At 48.5% G+C, this 21,284-nt stretch overlaps 2 protein-coding genes across 3 annotated transcripts; both read right to left on the bottom strand.

Moving 5' to 3' along the window:
- Positions 1-134: 134 nt before the first annotated feature.
- On the bottom strand, positions 135-15,442 carry PIGS (phosphatidylinositol glycan anchor biosynthesis class S). Its single transcript, XM_066263235.1, has 12 exons — positions 15,384-15,442; positions 14,969-15,108; positions 14,772-14,883; positions 10,809-10,898; positions 10,443-10,534; positions 7,488-7,695; positions 6,329-6,471; positions 5,528-5,642; positions 3,900-4,045; positions 2,526-2,626; positions 1,554-1,764; positions 135-1,214 (listed from the first exon to the last, which is right to left on the bottom strand). Exons 1-12 carry the CDS (start codon positions 15,415-15,417, stop codon positions 939-941), a joined length of 1,668 nt encoding a protein of 555 aa, XP_066119332.1. The 5' UTR covers positions 15,418-15,442; the 3' UTR covers positions 135-938.
- Positions 15,443-17,241: 1,799 nt separating this feature from the next.
- Positions 17,242-20,780, bottom strand: ALDOC (aldolase, fructose-bisphosphate C). 2 transcript variants are annotated; one of them, XM_066263234.1, is made up of 10 exons: positions 20,621-20,757; positions 20,005-20,055; positions 19,442-19,563; positions 19,148-19,359; positions 18,983-19,037; positions 18,728-18,888; positions 18,537-18,620; positions 18,184-18,358; positions 17,860-18,059; positions 17,242-17,736 (listed from the first exon to the last, which is right to left on the bottom strand). In XM_066263234.1, exons 3-10 carry the CDS (start codon positions 19,551-19,553, stop codon positions 17,641-17,643), a joined length of 1,095 nt encoding a protein of 364 aa, XP_066119331.1. In that variant the 5' UTR covers positions 19,554-19,563; positions 20,005-20,055; positions 20,621-20,757; the 3' UTR covers positions 17,242-17,640. The 2 variants fall into 2 exon arrangements, with proteins under 2 accessions (XP_066119331.1, XP_066119330.1); XM_066263233.1 differs by lacking the exon at positions 20,005-20,055 and having other exon boundaries at positions 20,621-20,780.
- Positions 20,781-21,284: the final 504 nt, after the last annotated feature.

Raw genomic sequence — 21,284 nt, 5'->3', positions numbered from 1 at the left:
GGCTCTCCAGGACAAGGAGGCAGGAAGGGCACATGGCCAGGTGAAAGCAAGGTGGGCGTGTGAGCCCAGGAGCACAGATACTAGGAAACCATTACTTACACGTGAATGAAGAAAAGCTATGCTCATACTTCATATCATTCCAATTCATATTCAATGTTTATAGAGAGCCTAGAATATGCCAGACACTTTTAAATGCTTATCACATTTAATCCTAACAACCACCTTGTAAGGAAGGTATCATTAGTGCTATTTAAAAAGTGAAAAACTGGGGCTCAGAGAGATTAAGTAGCTTATTCAGAGCTCCCCAGATGGTAAGTGCAGAAGCAAGGGTTTGAACTCAGGCACGTTTGGTCCCAAGTCCAGAACTTTCTCCACTGCACCACCACTTGCCTCTATGAAAGGCTGAAGGGAACCTCTGCCACACACACAGCAACAGACTGTGCCCAACAAGTGTAGCTAGCCAGGAGGGAGGGCAGTTAAGGGAGAAGGCCCCAGAAGTGACTTGTGCCTGGCCCCTTCCGTGAGATCAGTGCTGGGGCTCTCCCTGAGGAGTCAAGAGAAGTGTGGAGTGGAAGGGGCTAGAAAACAACCCAGGGCTTTCCTTCAATGTTCCCTCTCGATGCAAAGGACTGTGAGGAACAGGGCAGAAGCAAAGCTGCCCCTGACCCAGAGGAATAGGAAACGGCCTTCAAGTTTAAGCCAGAGAAGGAAACCCAGATGATGCCTCTTTCAAGGATGGGTTGTGGGAGACCTGAGCCAGAGAAAGGAGAAGAGGAGGAAAGATAAACCCATCTTGGAGTGTTACACTTTGGTTGCTGGAGAGGCAACCAACCAAACTGGAGACAAGCATTCGTGGCCTGCCCCATTTATGTGCCTCTCAATCTAACACCTCCCACCCCAACCAGAAAGGAAGGCTTCCGATTGAGACGCTGCCCTGCTCAGTCTGTCTTCTCAGGCTTTTTCCAGGACTTGCGGGTCTCCAGGAAGATCTTGACCAGAGACATGAGGATGGGCACAGCCATAGGCAAGAAGAGTGGGATGTAGATGGCAAACTTCTGGTCATCAGGGAAGTAGAGGAGGTGGAGAAGCGAGGGATCAAAAAAGGCGCGCTCTGAGGATGTCACAGCTTCCTGGCTGGCAACGAAGGCAGAGGCCAGGTGCCCAGAGGCCAACTCCTCCGCCGCCTTCTGGACTGCAGCTACAGCACTGTATACCTAGGGCGGCGGCAGGGGATTACCAATTAGTCCTAGGCACTGATGAAGTGGGGGAGGGGCAAACTTGACTGTGTTTTCTGTCTACCACACATGCCGGATACATGAAGGCTAGTATAAAAGGGCTCTGGTGTACTTTCTTAGTGCCTGCTTAAAACCTCACATTCCCCCCAATCTGGACTCCTGCTGGGGGCTGGCACTGCCCCCTAGAGGAAGCCTGGGGCATTCAAGGCTGGCATACCCACACATATCCTGGACCTCAACTGGCTCTCGTTTCACCACACCCTGGCCCTCAATGGCCATTCCAATTCTGCTCACAGAATCCTTTCCCTGCCCCCTTACCTCAGATGCCACATCATCCTTAATGACAATGTTGCTGATCTTGCCCAGAAGCTGAGCCAAGGAAGTGAGAGTGGTGGTAGCTGTGGCCAGATTCTCCACTGACCGAGCCCAGAGCAGGCGGTCTAGCTCCCAAGTCATTAGTCCTTCACTCTTAGACCCTGAAAACAGGCATTTTGGAGGCACCTGGGGCTGAGCAATCCCAAAGAGCAACCTGTAGGAACAGCAAAGCAGGGCAAAGAGGCTAAAACCAGAAGGAGAGAAAATTGCTAAAATTACTAGAATAAGTAGGATTTTCGATCTTATCCAGACCCACAAGGGTTGCAGGGAAGTGCCTCAGGTTCTTGGCAGGTGAGTGGCAACACTAAGCAATCCAGTGCCCCAAGCCCTGCTTTAATCACTGTTTTAGCTTTTACCTGTTTCTATATTGGATTCCAAGATCCTATTTAACAGAGGGTCCCATGGCTAAAATATTTCTCCTAACACCAACTTAGTTTAATCCTCACCCTGTCCACTCCCTCTATGGAAAAATGGGGCCACTGAGCCTCAGTCAGGGATGATCTGGGATGACCTCTGACAAGATGTGTGTGCTGTGCCTCTCCAATCCTGCACCCAAGGCAGACACTGCTAATCAATCAGAATCCTCTTTCCTGATGAGTCCGACCAAGAATCCACAACGTAGGGCATCAGGCAGCCATTATCAATAGATCAGTTAGCACAAGAATTAACAGCTAATTAAGCAGACCTAATCATACCCCATGCACTTGACATTCATGAGCGTATTTTTCTTAAAAGTTCTTGTCAGCAACTAGTTCATCTTAAAAGAATGATGAATGATCTTTAGAAAACTTTCCTGGTTTCCTAGGGCTCTGAGCACAGTCAAGGTATCGCTGCCAGGGGAGATTTTATTCCAGCCAGCCCAGGAGACTTCAGAGTCAGGGGCCACGACCCCAAGTGGACCGCCTAGGACCTCACCGCAACTGAGCCAGGAACACCTCCATCACTCGCACCATGTCTACCTCAACTCGCACCGGCAGCTCTGAGGTATTGTAGGCTTTGGGGTCCACGTTGTATACCTGCAAGGGGAAATGAGGCTGCTTCAACATCGTGCCAGGATCATATACAGCTGGGCCCTAGACACTCTGGAGGCCATGAGAGAAAAGGAAGACATATTCTGTGCTCTTCAGATATTACACACCTGATAGCACAGCTAATATTGTTTTGAATACTATTAGAAGCTTTCCATTAATCATCTACATTACCCCCTTCAAAAGACCTGTAGCCTAACCAGGTGATGGCGCAGTAAATAGAGCATCATCCTGGGACTGTGAGGACCCAGGTTCAAAACCCCAAGGTCGCTGGCTTGAATGCAGGCCTACCAGCTTGAGTGCAGGGTCACCAGCTTGAGTATAAAATCATTGACATGATTACATGGTTGCTGGCTTGAAGCCCAAGGTCTCTGGCAGGGGATCATCAGGTCAGCTGGAGCCCCTCAGTCAAGGCACATATGAGAAGCAATCAATGAACAACTAAAGTGCTGCAACTGTGAGTTATGCTTCTCATCTCTCTCCCATCCCATCTTTCTGTCCCTGTCAATCTGTCTGTCTCTCTTGCTTAAAAAAAAATTAAAAAGTCCTGTGAAAGAGATATTTTTTATTCCATTTTAGAGTTTCTACCGTTAAGAAACTCCCAGGCTCTGAGACAAAGTTCCCAACTTAGCAAGACTTCATCAAATATGTCCAAGACCTAAAGTGTACACAGACAGAAGAGTCCTTATTAAGTGTAGACTGCTACATGCAAAAGGGTCATATTATAAAAAATACTGAGAAGCCTGGCCAGGCGGTGGCATAGTGGATAGAGCGTCGGACTGGGACACTGAGGACCCAGGTTCAAAACCCCAAGGTCGCTGGCTTGAGTGCGGGTTCACCAGCTTGAGCACAGGGTCACTGGCTTGAGCGTGGGATCATAGCCATGATCCCCTGGTCGCTAGCTTGAGCCCAAAGGTTGCTGGCTTGAGCCCAGGGTCGCTGGTTTGAGCAAGGCATGATGTTGATGATTCTCATCTCTCTCTTCCTATCTGTCTGTAACTATCTGTCCCTCTCTCTGACTCTCTCTGTGTCTCTGTCAAAAAAAAAAAAAAGAATTAGCAAAAAATAAATACTGACAAAATAAGAAAGCAGTGAGGGAGGCAGAGGAGGGGCACGAGCTCACGGCACCCCCACCTTCCTGGTGCCCACCCTCACACAGGGCGGGCCATGGAGGACACCAGAGGGATAACAGAACAGTCTCAAGGAGTATCTATCTGTCCCTGAAGCTTGGGTTCCGGGGTCTGCATAGTGTGACCATTACCATAATGCCGCCCCAGCGGGGACTGTGGAAGGCGTTGGTGGCCACCGGAGCTCCATCCTTGTCCTGAATGTACAGGGGGGAGTGGGCAAGCTCAGGTACATAGAGTAGGAAGTTGAGCACAGGATAAAGGGAGGCAGCACTGGATCCTGTGGTACAAAGAGAAGGAAAGTCAGAATATCAAAACATGTTAGATCTAGTTCTTAGTTCTAGGTCAGCCTCTAACTTGCTGGTCACTCACTCTGGGCCTCATTTTTCCCAACAGATAATCAATAGAATATCCTCCAGTCCTGGGTTTCTGTGGCAAAGAACCTCAGAACATTCTCCTAAGAAGTGCAGTTCTTATGCTCAAATGCCCCTGGAATCTCCCCTCCGCCAACAGGCTTCCCTTAACTGCCTATGTCAGCTCTCGTGGCTACCCATTTTACATTGCATCCATATTACTATAACTCATTTTATGCACAAGTATCATCATTATCAATCATGTCGGTTCCCTGCTTAGCCATTGAGGTTAAAGTTCAACCTCCTCAATGTGCTCCTTTATGAGGATGCCTGCCTGCCTTGCCAACATCATCTTGGTCACCCTCTCGCAATTCAGCCACTTCAACTCTGAGCTTCCTGAAGGTCTATGTGCTCCCAGTCTTCTACATCTAGGCTCATAGTTCGCTTGCCTGAAATGCCCTATCTCTTTACTCAGCACTACCATTAAACAGTCCCTCAGACTCTGTCTGCTGAATGAAAACAGAAGAAGGAATTTGCCAAGGCCTCCCGTTCTGCCCCTCTCATACACCTTGGTCCACCCCGGCTTAGCCCTGCTGTCTTAAATTCCACAACTAGTGATATGCTCATTTTGGTTTGCCTATATAGCAGTTCTTGGTCATACCTCCTTTCCCTAAGTACCACCCTAAAAATGAAAAACTGAAATCCTAGCTTCAAGGTTCTTCATTTTGCCTTCATGTACTTTTGCTGTTATCTTTCCTACATGTGTGACCTTATCTTTCCTGGATGGTTTACAGGGAGGGAGACATAGCCTATCTACTCATTTATAAAAAGTGCTGGGAGGCTGACCAGGCGGTGGTGCAGTGGATAGAGCATCAGACTGGGACGCAGAGGACCCAGGTTTGAAACCTCAAGGTTGCTGGGTTGAGCGTGGGCTCATCAGCTTGAGCGTGGGGTCACTGACTTGAGTGTGGGATCAGACATGACCCCATGGTCGCTGGCTTGAGGCCAGAGGTCGCTGGCTTGAGCAAGGGGTCACTGGCTCGGAAGGGCCCCCCCCCCAGTCAAAGCACATATGAGAAAGCAATTAATGAACAACTAAGGAGCCACAACGAAGAATTGATGCTTCTCATCTCTGCCTTCCTGGCTGTCCCACTCTCTGTCACCAAAAAAAAAAAAAAAAAAAAAGTGCTGGAAAAATGTTTAATAAATCTTTTGGATATGATGGTGTGGAGATGAAGATGTCAACAGAATATCATGAAAAAGGAATTTAAGTGCCCAACACTTCTTCAATGCCCTCAGACCAACCCAACCTGGAAATCATCACTATATATAACCTGCCTCCACCCCAGGCTAAACCTTTTGGGTCCTTCCCTGACCTGACAGAAAGACCCTCAACCTCAGGAGCTCACCTAGGCGGGACTCCACTGGATTGATGACATGGGGGAGGCTGTGTGCAGCCAAGTAGTAGCTGGATGAAGCTGGGTCAAAGCGGGGGTTTACCCCCAACACTGCATAGTACAGGATCTAGAGAGCAAAGACAGAGGAGCATTATTTTGCTTACTGATGTATATTTCACTTTGTCCCAAAAAAAGACTTGAGGTGCCTTATGACAGAATGAAATATCAGAGACAAAATCAGGGCCGAGAGAAAATAGGTGGAAAAAAGTAACAAAGCCAAGGGTCAAGTTGAAACACTAAATATGTTCTTTGAAAACCACATATTTTACCAGGCTTTCTCAAAATCTAAACAAAGAACAGCAGAATTTAATGTCTACAAGATTAAATCAAGTCAGTTATTTAGAAGTAATTACTCCTACTACCAAGATCTGATAAAAATTTCTCCCACATTTTCCTTCAAAAGACATTGTATGATACAGAAAGCTACATTCTCCACATTTTAATTATTACTATATTAACTTATTTCAGGAAGCTTTTTGTTGTTTAAATAAATTCCTTAAGGACTGCACAACTGTTGAATACAGTTTTGGAAGGAGCCATAAGGAATTTAGCTTTTTAACAAGCATTGACAAAACTTGAGCTGAACACAGAGGGAAAGAAGACACCAGACCCATATATATAGAGGAAATTCCTAGCAAATCAGCAAACCCCAAGGGCTAGAAGAACAGACTCTACTTGTAAACACTATATATGGATGGACTTTGAAAAGGATGGTGCAGCCAGAAAAAGGTCTCTACTTGCACCAAGTCTCACCTGAGAGTCCACAGAGAAGTTGCCAGCAACACTGAGGGCATTCAGAAAGGGCTGCACATAGTGCCGGACAGCTCCCTCAATGTCCCAGTGGACATCATGGGACTTGGGGTCTGGGTTGAGTAAACTGAAGGTGATCTCATAGCCTGTGGAAACAGGAGTCAGGGAATCCAGAGGTTTCCATGGATGGGGCTGATTGCCATCATGGAGCCAATGGGAGGATAAAACTGGGATGAGGAACACTGAGCACTTTAAGAAAAAGTTGAGCCTGACCAGGCAGTGGTGCAGTGGATAGAGCATTGGACTGGGACGCAGAGGACCCAGGTTTGAAACCCCAAGGTCGCCAGCTTGAGCCCAAGATCGCTGGCTTAAGCAAGGGGTCCCTTGTTCTGCTATAGCCCCCAGGTCAAGGCACATATGAAAAAGCAATCATTGCCTGACCTGTGGTGGCACAGTGGATAAAGCTTCAACCTGGAAATGCTGAGGTTGCCGGTTCAAAACCCTGGGCTTGCCTGGTCAAGGCACATATAGGAGTTGATCCTTCCTGTTCCTCCCCCCCCTTCTCTATAATAAATAAATAAAATCTTAAAAAAAAAAAAAAGAAAAAGAAAAAGCAATCATTGAACAACAAAGGTGCTGCAACAAAGAATTGATGCTTCTCATCTCTCTCCCTTCCTGCTGTCTGTCCCTTTTTCTCTCTCTCTGTCTCTGTCAAAGAAAAAAGAAAAAGTTGAGCCCTGGCCGTTTTGCTCAGTGGATAGAGCATTGACCTGGCATATGGACGTTCCCTGTTTGATTCCCAGTCAGGGCACACAAGAGAAGTGACCATTTGCTTCTTTCCTCCTCCCTCTCCCCCTTCTCTCCCTCTTCCCATCCTGCAGCCAGTGGCTCAACTGTTTTGAGGTCAGCAGGGTGCTGAGGATAGCCAGGTGCTGAGGATAGCTCGTTGGTCCCAGCGTTAGCCTCAGGCACTAAAGATAGCTCGGTTGATTCGAGTATCTGGGAGTCTGTCTCACTATCTCCCCTCCTCTCACTTAAAAAAAAATGTTGAAACCACAGAAGAGAGAAGTAAAGAGTTTACATGCAGATTCCCTTTCCATCTCAATGCCTCCATATAATTCATTTCCCTCTCCCTTCCCATAGCAAAGCCTGGTCATCCTACCCAAGCTGGACTTGAGGGGCCGCCTCTTATCAGAGCTCCACTTGTCCTCTGGTAGGTGGTCAGCCAGGGCTGCAGCAAGCACATCTTCAGTCAAAGACATGGCCTGGGCTACCTGGATTATGTGGCGGCCAATGATGTTGAAAGCCTCGCGGTGTATTATTCCCCTCATAACCGCTGTCCTCTTAGGCCCAATGTAGCTCGTCATGTCCTAATGAGAGGCAAGCAAGAAACAGAACGCCCACGGCTCAGGAAAGAAAGCAGAGGAGCACTCTGGCTCCTGTTTCTAAGAATCTGGCCACTGACCAATAGGCATGCATCTCTCTTTAGATTCATAGTGAACTATTATCTCAGCATTTCTGAACTATAGGTGAGTGTTTTCATTCAGTTCAGGTCCTTTCTCCTTCCCAATAAACACAGTTCCAGGAAATATCTAAATCATCACAGGCTGGAAACTAAGAGATGACACACGCTGAACAAAAAAAGCAGAATAGGCCCTGGCTAGTCGGTTCAGTGGCAGAGCATCGGCATGGCGTGTGGATGTCCTGGATTCGATTCCTGGTCAGGGCACACAGGAGAAGCAACAGTCTGCTTCTCCCTCTTCTCTCTCTCTCACTCACTCTCTCTTTCCCTTCCACATCCATGGCTCAATTGGTTCAAGTGAATCAACCCCGGGTGCTGAGGAAACCTCTGCCTGAGGCGCTAAAAATAGCTCAGTTACAAACACGAGCTATTATAACAGATGGGCAGAGCATCAACCCCAGACAGGGGTTGTTCGGTGGACCCCAGTCAGGGTGCATGCAGGAGTCTGTCTCACTATCTCCCCTCCTGTCACGAGGAGGAGGAGGGGGAGGGGGAGGAGGAGGAGGAAGAGGAGGAGGAAGAGGAGGAGGAGGAGGGAAGCAGAATAAACAAACAACAGGACAGCCTGACCTGTGGTGGCACAGTGGATAGAGCATCAGACTGGCATGCAGAGGACTCAGGTTCGAAACCCCGAGGTCACCAGCTTGAGCGCGAGCTCATCTGTTTTTTGTTTGGGGGTTTTTTTTTTGTTTTTTTTCTGAAGTTGGAAACGGGGAGGCAGTCAGACAGACTCCCGCATACACCCGACCAGGATCCACCCAGCATACCCACCAGGGGGCGATGCTCTGCCCATCTGGGGTGTTGCTCTGTTGCGACCAGAGCCATTCTAGCGCCTGAGGCAGAGGCCATGGAGCCATCCTCAGCACCCGGGCCAACCTTGCCCCAATGGAGCCTCGGCTGCGGGAGGGGAAGAGAGAGACAGAGAGGAAGGAGAGGGGGGAGGGGTGGAGAAGCAGATGAGCGCTTCTCCTGTGTGCCCTGGCCGGGAATTGAACCTGGGACTCCTGCACGCCAGGCCGACGCTCTACCACTGAGCCAACCGGCCAGGGCCTCATCTGGTTTGAGCAAGGCTCACCAGTTTGAGCCCAAGGTTGCTGGCTTGAGCAAGGAGTCACACGGTCTGCTGTAGCTCCACGGTCAAGGCACATATGAGAAAGCAATCAATGAACAACTGAGGTGCTGCAATGAAGAATTGATGCTTCTCGGCCCTGGCCGATTGGCTCAGTGGTAGATCGTCAGCCTGGCGTGCGGGAGTCCCAGGTTCGATTCCCGGCCAGGGCACACAGGAGAAGCGCCCATCTGCTTCTCCACCCCTCCCCCTCTCCTTCCTCTCTGTCTCTCTCTTCCCCTCCCGCAGCCGAGGCTCCATTGGAGCAAAGATGGCCCGGGCGCTAAGGATGGCTCTATGGCCTCTGCCTCAGGCGCTAGAATGGCTCTGGTTGCAGCAGAGCAACGCCCAGATGGGCAGAGAATTGCCCCCTGGTGGCCATGCCGGGAGGATCTCGGTCAAGCGCATGCGGGAGTCTGTCTGACTGCCTCCCCGTTTCCAGCTTCAGAAAAATACAAAAAAGAAAAAAAAAAAACAACAATAACAAAAAAAGAATTGATGCTTCTCATCTCTCTCCCTTCCTGTCTGTCTGTCCCTATCTGTCCCTTTCTCTGTCTCTCTCAGCCTCTTTCACAAAAAACAAACAAACAAAAACCCCAACAATAACGGGACAGACTAAGTAAATAGCACATGACAAAGAGGGAAGTACAAGAATTTTCACAGCAGCATTATTCATAATAAAAAACTGGACACAATCCAAATGCCCATCAGCAACAGACTAGATAAACTGTGATATGTTTATACAATGAAACATCAGGCAGAATAAAAAATGAAGGCATTACATTCAGCTACACATATTATATGGATGAATCTGTCAAACATAAATGTTGAGCAAACTGAAAGGTACAGAACATTTATATAAAGTTCAAAAATTTATATGAAGTTCAAAAATTTACATAAAGCTAAAAAATATGTAAAATTAAATATATTGTTTATAGAGATACAACATATATGACAAAACTTGAAAGAAAATTATACTAAAAATATGGTCACCTCGGGCTGAAAGGAGTGGGATATAACCATGGAGACACATGAGCTCCAAATATAATATATTACTATATAAGCTGGGACTGGATACACAGATGTTTATTAAATTTTTCTTTCCTCTTTTTATAAGAATTAAATATTTCACTATAAATTCATAAAGAAAATGGTACATGGTATAACTTCCACTAAGCATTTTTCTCATGAAAAGATCAATATATCGCCCATGTTACCATCACAACCCACTGAAACCAGTTTCTTTTATTCCTACTGATTTTTTTTTCCAGTTTAAATGGTTGTTGGAACTTTAACCAAATAGGAGTCTTGGATTTAGAAAACCAGTCAATGAAAAAATTCCTATTTGCAGTCATTAAAAATCGTTTGGAAAGTTTTCCACAACAAATGGAAGAAATGGGCAGCAATACCACAAGAAGGAGGTAACCAGAGAGAGAAAGAGCTGAGAGGTTAGGCAAGGCCACACACAGCCTCTCTGCTCACCCTACCTGGGGGAGAAGTGAGGAGTGTTCAGAGATCACGTACACAGTCAGGGAGCCCTCTGCTTGCTCCTGTGGCTCAGCTAACATGGTTTCTGCCTCTGGGGACAAGAGCAGGTGGTGCAGCAGGAGGAAAAACACCATTCCCTCTCCCTCTGGCCCCCACAGAGTGCCTAAGTCACCCCTCCACCTCCCACTGATATCCAGCTGACACTGTGGGCAGGCTTGGCCCTCAGTGGCCAAAGCTGAAACATTTCATTCACAGCTTTCCCAAAGAGATTTTGGAGTTAAGACAAGGTATGAAAACTACACCTTTAGAGATCAGAAGGGGAAACAGGGTTACATGTTAAATGGTGTGATCTCCCCTACCAGTACCTTCTATACTGCCCAATGACAAGGCCTCTTCCTCATGGTCCAAAGCCCTCCGATAGGCCTTCTGGAATCGGCATTTGATTTTCATTTTGTCTAAGAAGAAAAGGAAGAAGCATGACTGGAAGACCAAGTGTCAGACCTCTGCCCACCTTCCTAGCCCTAATACTGTCTAATGTCTCAGGACAGCAAAATGATTGTTTGCAGAGAAAGACCAAGAAGCTATAGCCAATTCTAACAATTTCTGCATGGGTGATATCAAACACACAACACTCCAGCTCTTCCACCTGCCCAGCTCTTGCCTCGCCTGTGTACACACTACCTTCAACCTGGAGTACTCTCCCACAGGGAAATCTATTACAATATTTATTATATGAAGAGGTGAAAGGATAAAAACCATATGACCATTTTAAATAGGTGCCCCAAATAATTAAATTCGATGAACTTTTTTTTTTAAGATTTTATTTATTCTTTATAGAGAGGAGAGAGAGAGAGAGAGAGAGAGAGAGAGAGAAGGGGGGAAGAGCAGGAAGCATCAACTCCCATATGTGCCTTGACCAGGCAAGCCCAGGGTTTTGAACCGGCAACCTCAGCGTTTCCAGGTTGACGCTTTATCCACTGTGCCACCACAGGTCAGGCTGAACTTTTTTTTTTTTAAGTGAGAGAGACAGAGAGAAAGAAAGACAGACAGACAGGAAGGGAAAGAAAGGAGAAGTATCAACCCGTAGTTGCGGTACTTTAGTTGCTCATTGATTGCTTTCTCATATACGCCTTAACCAGGGGGCTCCAGCTGACCCAATGACCCCTTGCTCAAGCCAGCGACCTTGGGCTACAAGCCAGCAACCTTTGAGCTCAAGCCAGCAACCATGGAGTCATCTCTATGATCCCACACTCAAGCCAGGGATCCCATGCTCAAGCTGATAAGCCCACACTCAAGCCAGATGAGCCCATGCTCAAGCTGGTGACCTCAGGTTTTGAATCTGGGTCCTCAATGTTGCAGGTCAAAACTCCATCCACGCCTGACCAGGTGGTGGTGCAGTGGATAGAGCGTTGGACTGGGATGCGGAAGGACCCAGGTTCGAGACCCCGAGGTCGTCAGCTTGAGCACGGGCTCATCTGGCTTGAGCAAAGAGCTCACCAGCTTGGACCCAAGGTCGCTGGCTCCAGCAGGGGGTTACTCGGTCTGCTGAAGGCCTGCGGTCAAGGCACATGTAAGAAAGCAATCAATGAACAACTAAGAAGTCGCAACGCGTAACAAGAAACTGATGATTGATGCTTCTCATCTCTCTCCGTTCCTGTCTGTCTGTCCCTGTCTATCTCTGCCTCTGTAAAAAAAAAAAAAAAAAAAAAAACAAAAAAACTCCATCCACTGTGCCACCACCACCTGGTCAGGCTCAACAAAAAAAAATTTTATTTTTTTTTTACAGAGACAGAGTCAGAGAGAGGGATAGACAGACAGGAACGGAGAGAGATGAGAAGCATCAATCATCAGTTTTTCGTTGCAACACCTTAGTTGTTCATTGATTGCTTTTTCATATGTGCCTTGACCATGGGCCTTCAGCAGACCAAGTAACCCCTTCTTGAGCCAGCGACCTTGGGTCTAAGCTGGTGAGCTTTGCTCAAACCAGATGAACCCGCACTCAAGCTGGCGACCTTAGGGTCTTGAACCTGGGTCCTCCACATCCCAGTTCGACGCTCTATCCACTGCACCACCTCCTGGTCAGGCTTTGAACATTCTTGATTAAAAACAAAATATAGTGTGTCTGTAAAGTCATGGTGCACTTTTGACCGTTCACTGGAAAGCAACAAAAGACGATAGAAATGTGAAATCTGCACCAAATAAAAGGAAAACCCTCCCAGTTTCTATAGGATGGTGTGGCAGCATGTGCACATGTGCATATGATGACGTAACACTGTATACAGCGGAGCAGCCCACAGCCATGCCAGTCGAGATGTGGACGGTACAGAGGAAAGTTCAGTGTGTTCTGTGGCTCGCTAAATTCCAATCCGTGACCAAAGTGCAACGTGAATATCGGCGCGTTTATAACGAAGTGCCACCACACAGGAATAACATTACTCTGTGGGATAAGAAGTTGAAGGAAACCGGCAGTTTGGTGGAGAAACCCCGTTCTGGTAGGCCATCAGTCAGTGACCAGTCTGTAGAGGCTATACGGGATAGCTACCTAAGGAGCCCTAAAAAATCTGTGCGTGAGCCCACATCGAACTGCACTGAATGGGTATGAAACTGGGAGAGTTTCCTTTCATTTGGTGCAGATTTCACATTTCTATCGTCTTTTGTTGCTTTCCTGTGACCGGTCAAAAGTGCACCATAACTTTACGGACACACTATATACACTTAATGAAAAACACTAAATAAAATTACATTAAAATTAATAATAAAATAAGGATTCCAGCTAGTTCCTCTATTATTTAGCACTGTTCTTTCTGAAGTTCCTGACCAATGTAATAAGAAAGAGAAATAAAACATGAATATTTGAAAGAAAGAGACAAAATGGCCATTTTTTGAAGCAGTATAATTGTCTCCCAAGAAAATCAAAGAATTGAAAAACTATTAGAACAAGTAACAGTTCAGTGAGGAAACTAGATACAAGAATACACAAGAATCAATAACTTTCTGAAAAATACCAGTAATATCAAATTATAAAAACAAGTATTTTTTTTTCCCCTTGGGCTCAGGCTAAAGACAACTATTTTTAAAAATCCCAATCATGCCTGACCAGGTGGTGGTGCAGTGGATAGAGCATCGGATGGGGATGTGGAGGACCCAGGCTCGAGACCCCGAGGTCATTAGCTTGAGCACAGGCTCATCTGGTTTGAGCAAGGCTCACCAGTTTGAGCCCAAGGTTGCTGGTTTGAGCAAGGGGTCATTCAGTCTCTTGTAGCCCGCAGGTCAAGGCACATATGAAAAAGCAATCAATGAACAACTAAGGTGCTGCAATGAAGAATTGATGTTTCTCATCTCTCTCCCTTCCTGTCTGTCTGTCCCTATCTGTCCTTATCTCTCTCTCTGTCTCTGTTACAAAAAAATAAAATTAAAAAAAAATCCGAATCATGATAACAACACAAAACATAAAGATACCCACGAGGGAATGTATATACTAAACTATAAGAAAAAAAACTCAAGATTTTACTGAAGGACATAAAAGACCTGATAAAATGTAAAACACATACAAGGCTCATAGAAAGGTTAAATACTCTAAGTATGTCAATTCTCCCCAAGTTAATCTATATATGTAAGGCAATCCCAAAGCGATTTTTTTTTCACCTCCTGAAAGTTGACAAATGGAACCTAAAATTTATTGGGAAAGTTCTTTATAGAACTTTCATATATGCAAAAGAATTAAAGAATTTAAAAAGCACCACTTAGGCTTAAATCTCAGTCCTATCAAGTCAGCGACCTTGGGCTCAGGCCGGGCGATCGCAGGGTTTCCGAACTGAGGTACTATAGGTCCCAGTCTAACGCTCTATCCACTGCGCCACCTCCTGGTCAGGCTGGGATTTCTTTATCCAAGTATCTTTCTCTACCTGACTGAATTTTTTGAAACCATTATAAATTTCTTCATCTCCAAATTCCTGGGACCTAAGAAAAATGCCTCACACTCACTGAAGTGTTTAATGTAAAAATGAATAAAGTCTGTATACATGTCCAACTTGATTCCAAATCCTGTATTCTGTCTACTACATCCCACTTCCTCCCCTATCCTCTAATGAGCATCAGCTAATTCTGACCAGGTTGTATCACTACTTTATGAATAAAACTGCCGCTTTAAAGCTGAACACTGAATTTAAAGTTGATTTTCCTCTAACCAAATACACTGCTCATTCACAGAGGCCTTTTCATGAGTGTTTAATTACCTTTATGGGAGACCCACACCCCTCACTCCTACCCAAAGCATATCTGAGCTGAGCTCAGATCGGAATGCCAACCCTGACCCCTCAGGAACTCACATTTCAGAGGGATCTCTCTTTCATGCACAACGGTGAAGGGTAGCTTCTCCTGATCAACCAACGGCACTGATTCTCGGGTGAACACGACAGTGACGGGCACCATGAGTCGGAGCTGCGAGAAGGAGTATCAGGGCCATCAGCTGAGCCTGTACCTTGCGGAAGGTCTGTCCCCTAGCCTTCCTCAATCGATGTCTCACCTGCAGGGCATTCAACTCACTGATCTGAGAGTAAGGCAATTGGGCCCGGTAGGTCTCCGTGGTCTTCCACCAGAGCGGCAGCCCCAGGACGATGACCACCGCAGCGAAGAAGAGGGCGGCGCGCTTGCCGCGGATCACCTCTGCAGGGACGCGAATACCAACTGAGACGCCGGAAGTGGGCGCAGATGCTGGACCCACCTCCGACGCGGAAGAGCCCCGCAACCGGTACGCAGAGCTCTCGGCCCGCGTTTGTAAAGGTCTCCGTGCGACCGGCCCGGGCCAAAGTCTGAAGAAATCTCGTCTGAAACGACCCCGACCCCCAGTCCGCGGGACCTCCGGCACACCACAGTCCCCACCCCCTCACTCCTCCCTTGCAAACCGCGAAACGCATGCACCTGCCCCGATGCCACCGCACCTAGCTCAGTTGCAGCGGCCCCGGCCGCCGCCATGCTTGATTACGACTGCTCCAGCCATGGGCGGAGCAGTGCAAGCTTCCCCCAATCGGAAACCCGCGAGGGGGCAGGACCACGGCAGCTATTCCGGCCCAAACGTAAGTGACATCCACAAAAGCAAGAAAAGCCACCAGCGGTGGGCGGGATTCACAACGGGTTAAGAGCGCGAACTTTCTAGTCGTTAAATGCTAATCTGGGTGACCAGAGACACCTTTAAATCTCAGTTTTTCATGTGGAAGGTGGAGATATTTACTAAAATGAGGTCACTTATGCAAAGAACCGAACACACAGAAAGCACTCAAATGTCACCTATAACGACCGTTGTTTATCATCCCTATCAATAGAGCTCCTCTTCGACACCCTCCCCTCAAGCCTCAAACCTGAAGATGGCGAGCTTAGCAGTATCTTTTTAGCTGTTTGGTTCATGCGGTGTTTTTTTATTTTTTATTTATTTATTTTTATTTTTTAGTGAGAGGAGGGGAGGCAGAGAAGCTCCCGCATGCGCCGCGACAGGGATCCGCCCCAGCAAGCCTACTAGTGGGCGATGCCCTGCCCAGCTAGGTCCGTTGCTTTATTGCCCAGCAACGAAGTCATTTTTTAGCGCCTGAGGCAGAGGCCACGGAGCCATCCTCAGCTCTGGAGGCCAACTCCTGGAACCAATCGAGCCATGGCTGCGGGAGAGGAAAAGGTGGGGCAAGCATGGAGAGGCAGATGGTAGCTTCTCCTGTGTGCCCTGACCGGGAATCAAACCTGGGACATCCACACACCTGGCCAATGCTCTACCACTGAGCCAACCAACCAGGGCCTATTTTTATTTTTTGTTTATTGATTTTTTCAGAGAGAGGGAGAAACATCGATTTATTGCTCCATTCGTTTATGCATTCATTGACTGACTCTTGTATGTGCCCTGAGCCAGAATCAAACCATAACTTTGCCATATCTGTACAATGCTCTGAGTTACTTGGTCAAAGCTGTTTTCTCATATTAAAATAGGAATAATAATCATATCTGCTTTATATAGAGTTGTGTGTTGTAGTAAATAAGTTAATATATATGGTCAGGTCACACTGGGCCTACATTTTCATATTGCTGTAATTAGCTGGATGTCACATTGGTTGTGCACTTTACACCCAGAATGGCCTCCCCAGTTCACACAGAACACACCCAGCAGGTTCTCTCATTTTTTTATCTGCTTATATAGACCTAGGTGTTCACCCTACTCCCAAACCCCAGCCAAGTAGTCAAAGTTCATCATGAAAACTCACTAGGTCTGCCCTTGCCCAGACCCTCAAATTGGCATCCTCTGTGCCCCTATTTGCCCCAGATGGGAGAAGACAATATCCCTTGGCAACCTTCTAGATACCATGGTTGGCCTGGCAGTTTCAAGCCTTGGAGTTTTCCTGTTGGACAAGAGCCCAGGTGCTCTTCTGGCAGTGCCCCCCACCCCCGGCAGAATGTGCCAAGCCCTGGCAGGGCTCAACACAGCTGAGAAATGAGAAACTTTCATCCCCTCCTATCCCAGTTTTGGGCCTTGCACAAAAACTGCCTTCAGGAATTGCTCAGGTCTTACACCACTCATCCTACTAAAGCTGCAGCCTAGAGCCTCTGATGTGGCAGTTCCTGAAAGATTTGCAGCCCTCCATATGCTCCAGCCTTGAACAGCAACAGAAAAGAGCCTGAGATGGGAATGGTGACTGGGTGTGCCTCCCCCCCATAAACTTAAAGCTCATTGAAACTCAAAACCCACCCTTTCCACCTACACAGTCAACAGAGATCAGAAACTGGGAGGTAGGTATTTGATATGTAAGACAGACAAAGTAGCATGTTTTACTATCATTTATTTGCTATGTGGTATGTACCCAAGGCATAAGTCAGGTCTGTGTCCTACCCTCTGATTCCAGGAGAAAGAGCAGGCAAGGAGAGCCTGAGAGGAAGCTACCCATCATGGGGAAACTGTGGGGTTGGCAAAGGCAGGGGTACACCTAGGCATCCTGCTCTGACTTCTAGCAAATTCTCCTTCACTCAGCCATGAGGGGGCTCCCTATCCTCCCATCCAGTGGTCCCAGGTGCAGCAATGGGAGAGGGGAGGGGTGGAGAAGAATGATGACTTAGTGCTCGATGGAGGCATCTTTGCTCTGCAAGGCTATTTGGCCCTGACCATAACTACAGGAAAAATTGGGTGCGGGTGTCTGGGCCAAGAGCTGTGGAAAGGAGTGATACTCAATAGGCATGGTTGGCAATGTAGAGGGACTGTGCTGCTGCTCCACCATCTTCTCCACTGCCTTCATACTTGCCCCGGGCTGCAAGCCCATTCACCTGCAAAAGTAAGGGGATAAGAGATGTAACTAGGCTGAGCCAGCCCACAGGTGCTCAAGGCTGGAGTCTCTGGGTGCTGCCCCCTGCCTGCCTCGCTACACAGCACCACCTCTAGCTCCCAACCTCAGCCCGCTTGATGAACTCCTCAGTGGCAGCCTCAGCATTGTCCCGTTGCCCTCGCCAGGTATTGAGTGCAGAAGCCTGCAGGGCACGCCCATAGGAGAAGGTGAGGGCCCAGGGCCGCGGAAGTGGGCAGCGGTTGATAGCATTGAGGTTGAGTGATGCCTCTTCTTCACTCTGACCCCCAGATAGGAAGGTCACTCCTAGGAAGGAAAAGACAAACTGATTAGTCACTCTGTCTTTCCAGGCTAAGGGACCCCAGAAGGCCACAGAAGAACGTGAGAAAGGGTCTTAAGGACAGGAGCAGGTGAGGAAGCAGGGTAGTACCTGGCACAGCTGGGGGCACAGTGCGACGCAGGGCAGTGACAGTTGCCATGGCAACCTCCTCTGGGCTATACTTGATGGGACAAGCATGGCCAGGGGTCACCATGTTGGGTTTCAGTAGGGTCCCTTCTAGGTACACATGATGATCACTCAGAGCCTTGTACACAGCAGCCAGGACCTGAGGATCAGAGGAGGTTTACTAAGATCTGGATCCCTGCCACTTACTGCTCTATGCTCCCTGTCTAGGGCTGGGTGGGCATGACAGTGAGGGTCAGTAGAGGCTCAGAATCACAGGTCTGTTCTGGGATCAAGTGAAAGAGTGCTTAGAAAAAGTGCCTGCCCAGGTGTGGACTCACCTTCTCTGTAACATACTGGCAACGTTTGAGGTCATGGTCTCCATCAGGCAGGATTTCAGGTTCCACAATGGGAACAATGCCATTCTGCAGGTAAGAGAAGAGTAGCTTGGCAGGGACGGCAGGTAGGATGGGAGAAAGTTCTCTCTCCACTAGGCACAGGGTATCCATCTGAACTCCGCACATACACACACCTGCTGGCAGATGCTGGCATAGCGAGCCAGCACATTGGCATTCTCCAGAATGGCAAGTGCTGAGGGCGTGCGCTCACTGATTTTCAGCACACAGCGCCACTTGGCGAAGTCGGCACCATCCTTCTTGTACTGGGCACAGCGTTCTGAAAGACCATCCAGCCCTGCAGGCATAGATGCAGTCTCATCACTCTGCCCCTCTTTGCCAGCATCAACCACCCACCAACCCTGTGGTCCTGAAGCCTGCCCATCCTGTACCTTGAGTGGTAGTTTCTCCATCAGTCCCAGCTAGAGGCACTACACCCTTGTCAACCTGAAAGGAAACAGGCAGAAGACTGAACCCAGGCAGGATTCCCCTTGCCACCCCTCACATACACACACCTATTTCCATGCTCAGCCCCCATCCAGGACCAGTAGCTGCACCTTGATGCCAACGACAATGCCCTTATCCTGGATGATACGGACAAAGGGGACACCATTATCATCTTTCTGGTAAAGTGTCTCATGAAAGAAGATGACGCCTCCAATGCACTTCTTCACACGGTCATCAGCGCTGAACAGAACTTGGCGGTACAAACGGCGGTTCTCTTCTGTGTTCTCTACCCCGATCTGACTCAGCCGCTTGGCCATGCTACCTATGGACAAAGAGGGGTGATAAAGTCATCCCCAGGGCTTCCTGGCCACCTCTACCCTACCTAACCATAGGCCCCCACCTACCTACAGACTCATCTGCAGCCAAAATGCCTTTGCCTGGGGCCACAATCCGGAGGGCAATGTCAGACAACTCCTTTTTCTTCTCAGCAGAAAGGGCTGGGTATGAATGGGACATGGTGACAGCTCTGTGGAATGGAGACAAGATATAAAAGCTGGATACCACCCACTGCTTCCTCTGCTTCCCCTCCTGGCCATATGGGCCAAATGGCCCTTCCCTCTACCCCTCAACAAGCATGGGGTTGGGAACAGGGCAGCAGTCCTTGGCGTGGGTCCTGGGCATCAAAGTGGCACCAATTTTTCTGACAGCTAGCAGGCTTAGGGCCCCAGTTCCCACATCTCCTTTTGTCCCTGATGGCACCCTTCCCAGCCCTGGAAAGAGATGCAGGGTGGGTGTGGGGAGGTAAGCAGCCCTGAAGCTACAGGTCTTCTCATGAAACTACTGCCCAAATGAAGGTGCCAATCCATCTTTCGTCGAGTTTGGCCCCTTCTTCAGGTAGGCATAAGCCCTGTCCTTCCAACTTTCCTTTTCTCATCCTCAGCAGGGCCCCTCAGAAAAGTGCACTTACTTCCAAGACTTCACAGTGAGGCAAAAGGACCCATCACTCTTCTTTCCTTGGCTTGTGAAGAAGGTTGTGAGGAAGGGGGCCAGTAGGGAACAGGAATAGCAGGTTTCTATAACCTGTTTTCCAAACCCCAAACCTGACTGCCTCTGCAGTCAGGAGATGGGAGCAGAGGGTCAAGACTGAAAGGATGAGTCGAGAAGCTGAGAAAAGCAGAGAGAGATGCAGGAGGAAAGGGCAGATTTGTCAGGAGGTGACAGTGAGACGGGGAAGGACCTAGAACAGGGGACAGAGAAAGCAAAAGAACTGTAGAGGGAACCTAGCTGAGGCGAGGCAGCAGAAGAGATTAACATGGTCTTGATGGAAGAGGCTGACCCCAAGAAAAAACCCAGTAGGCAGAGGACGATTTGGAATTGGAAAGGCTGAGGTCTCAGCATGAGAACCGAGAGGAAAGGGTGTTGTGGAAGATCTGAACCATGGGGGATTGAGTGGACAGAAACGAGAAAGGATGTAAGGAGAGAGCTGAGATGGAACATCCAAGGGAACAGGGCCAGGATGGGGGGGGAGAGTCGGGAAGAGGAATCAGAGATGCTTAGCAGCTCCCACCTCGTTCCAGCCTCACCTGTGCACAGCGAGTTAGCAGCAGCAGCAGCAGCAGCAGCAGCAGCAAAGGTACAACCTGGATTCAGGTCTGCAACGACTGTGGCTTCAGCCCTGGCTCCTGTAAATGAAGCTGAGGACGCCGCAGAGGTACGTGACTTCCCGGGAGGTGGGGCCATCGCCTCCCTGCCTAGGCCACGCCCCTCCCTAGGACTGGTATCCTGGCAAAGCCACGCCCACAGGGCGGGCCAATGAGGTGGAGTGATTGCCCTGCAAGAAGCTCGGAGGCTGTTGTGGACTGTCCCCCTCCCACCTAATGGAGCCCTGCCACCAGGGCCCCAGAGGCAGGAAATGGCCTTGCCCTCATTACTGCCACAATTGCCTTTACCATGTGCTGGATGTTGGGAATTACACCTGGTCTAGTGAAGGAGAGTCACCTAAACAATTACAACAGGTGGGGTAGGCCAGACAAAGGCACCGACGAAATGTGGGAACCGGGGCAGGGAGTGGGAAACTGAGTTTCTCTGTCCTCACCCCCTTATTGACCAGGGCCTATTCTGGAGGAGGATAAAGAAAGAAAGTGAATGAAGCCTTGTCTCTCCCTCACCCTACCCCCTAGGCTGTGAGCCAGGGAACAAGAAGTCCAGTGCCCAGCATATTAGGGGAAGCAAGAGGGGGAGGAGGGG

The sequence above is a fragment of the Saccopteryx bilineata genome, chromosome 2, assembly GCF_036850765.1.
Source record: "Saccopteryx bilineata isolate mSacBil1 chromosome 2, mSacBil1_pri_phased_curated, whole genome shotgun sequence".
Lineage (NCBI taxonomy): Eukaryota > Metazoa > Chordata > Mammalia > Chiroptera > Emballonuridae > Saccopteryx > Saccopteryx bilineata.
This window is presented reverse-complemented; position numbering and strand designations above follow the sequence as displayed.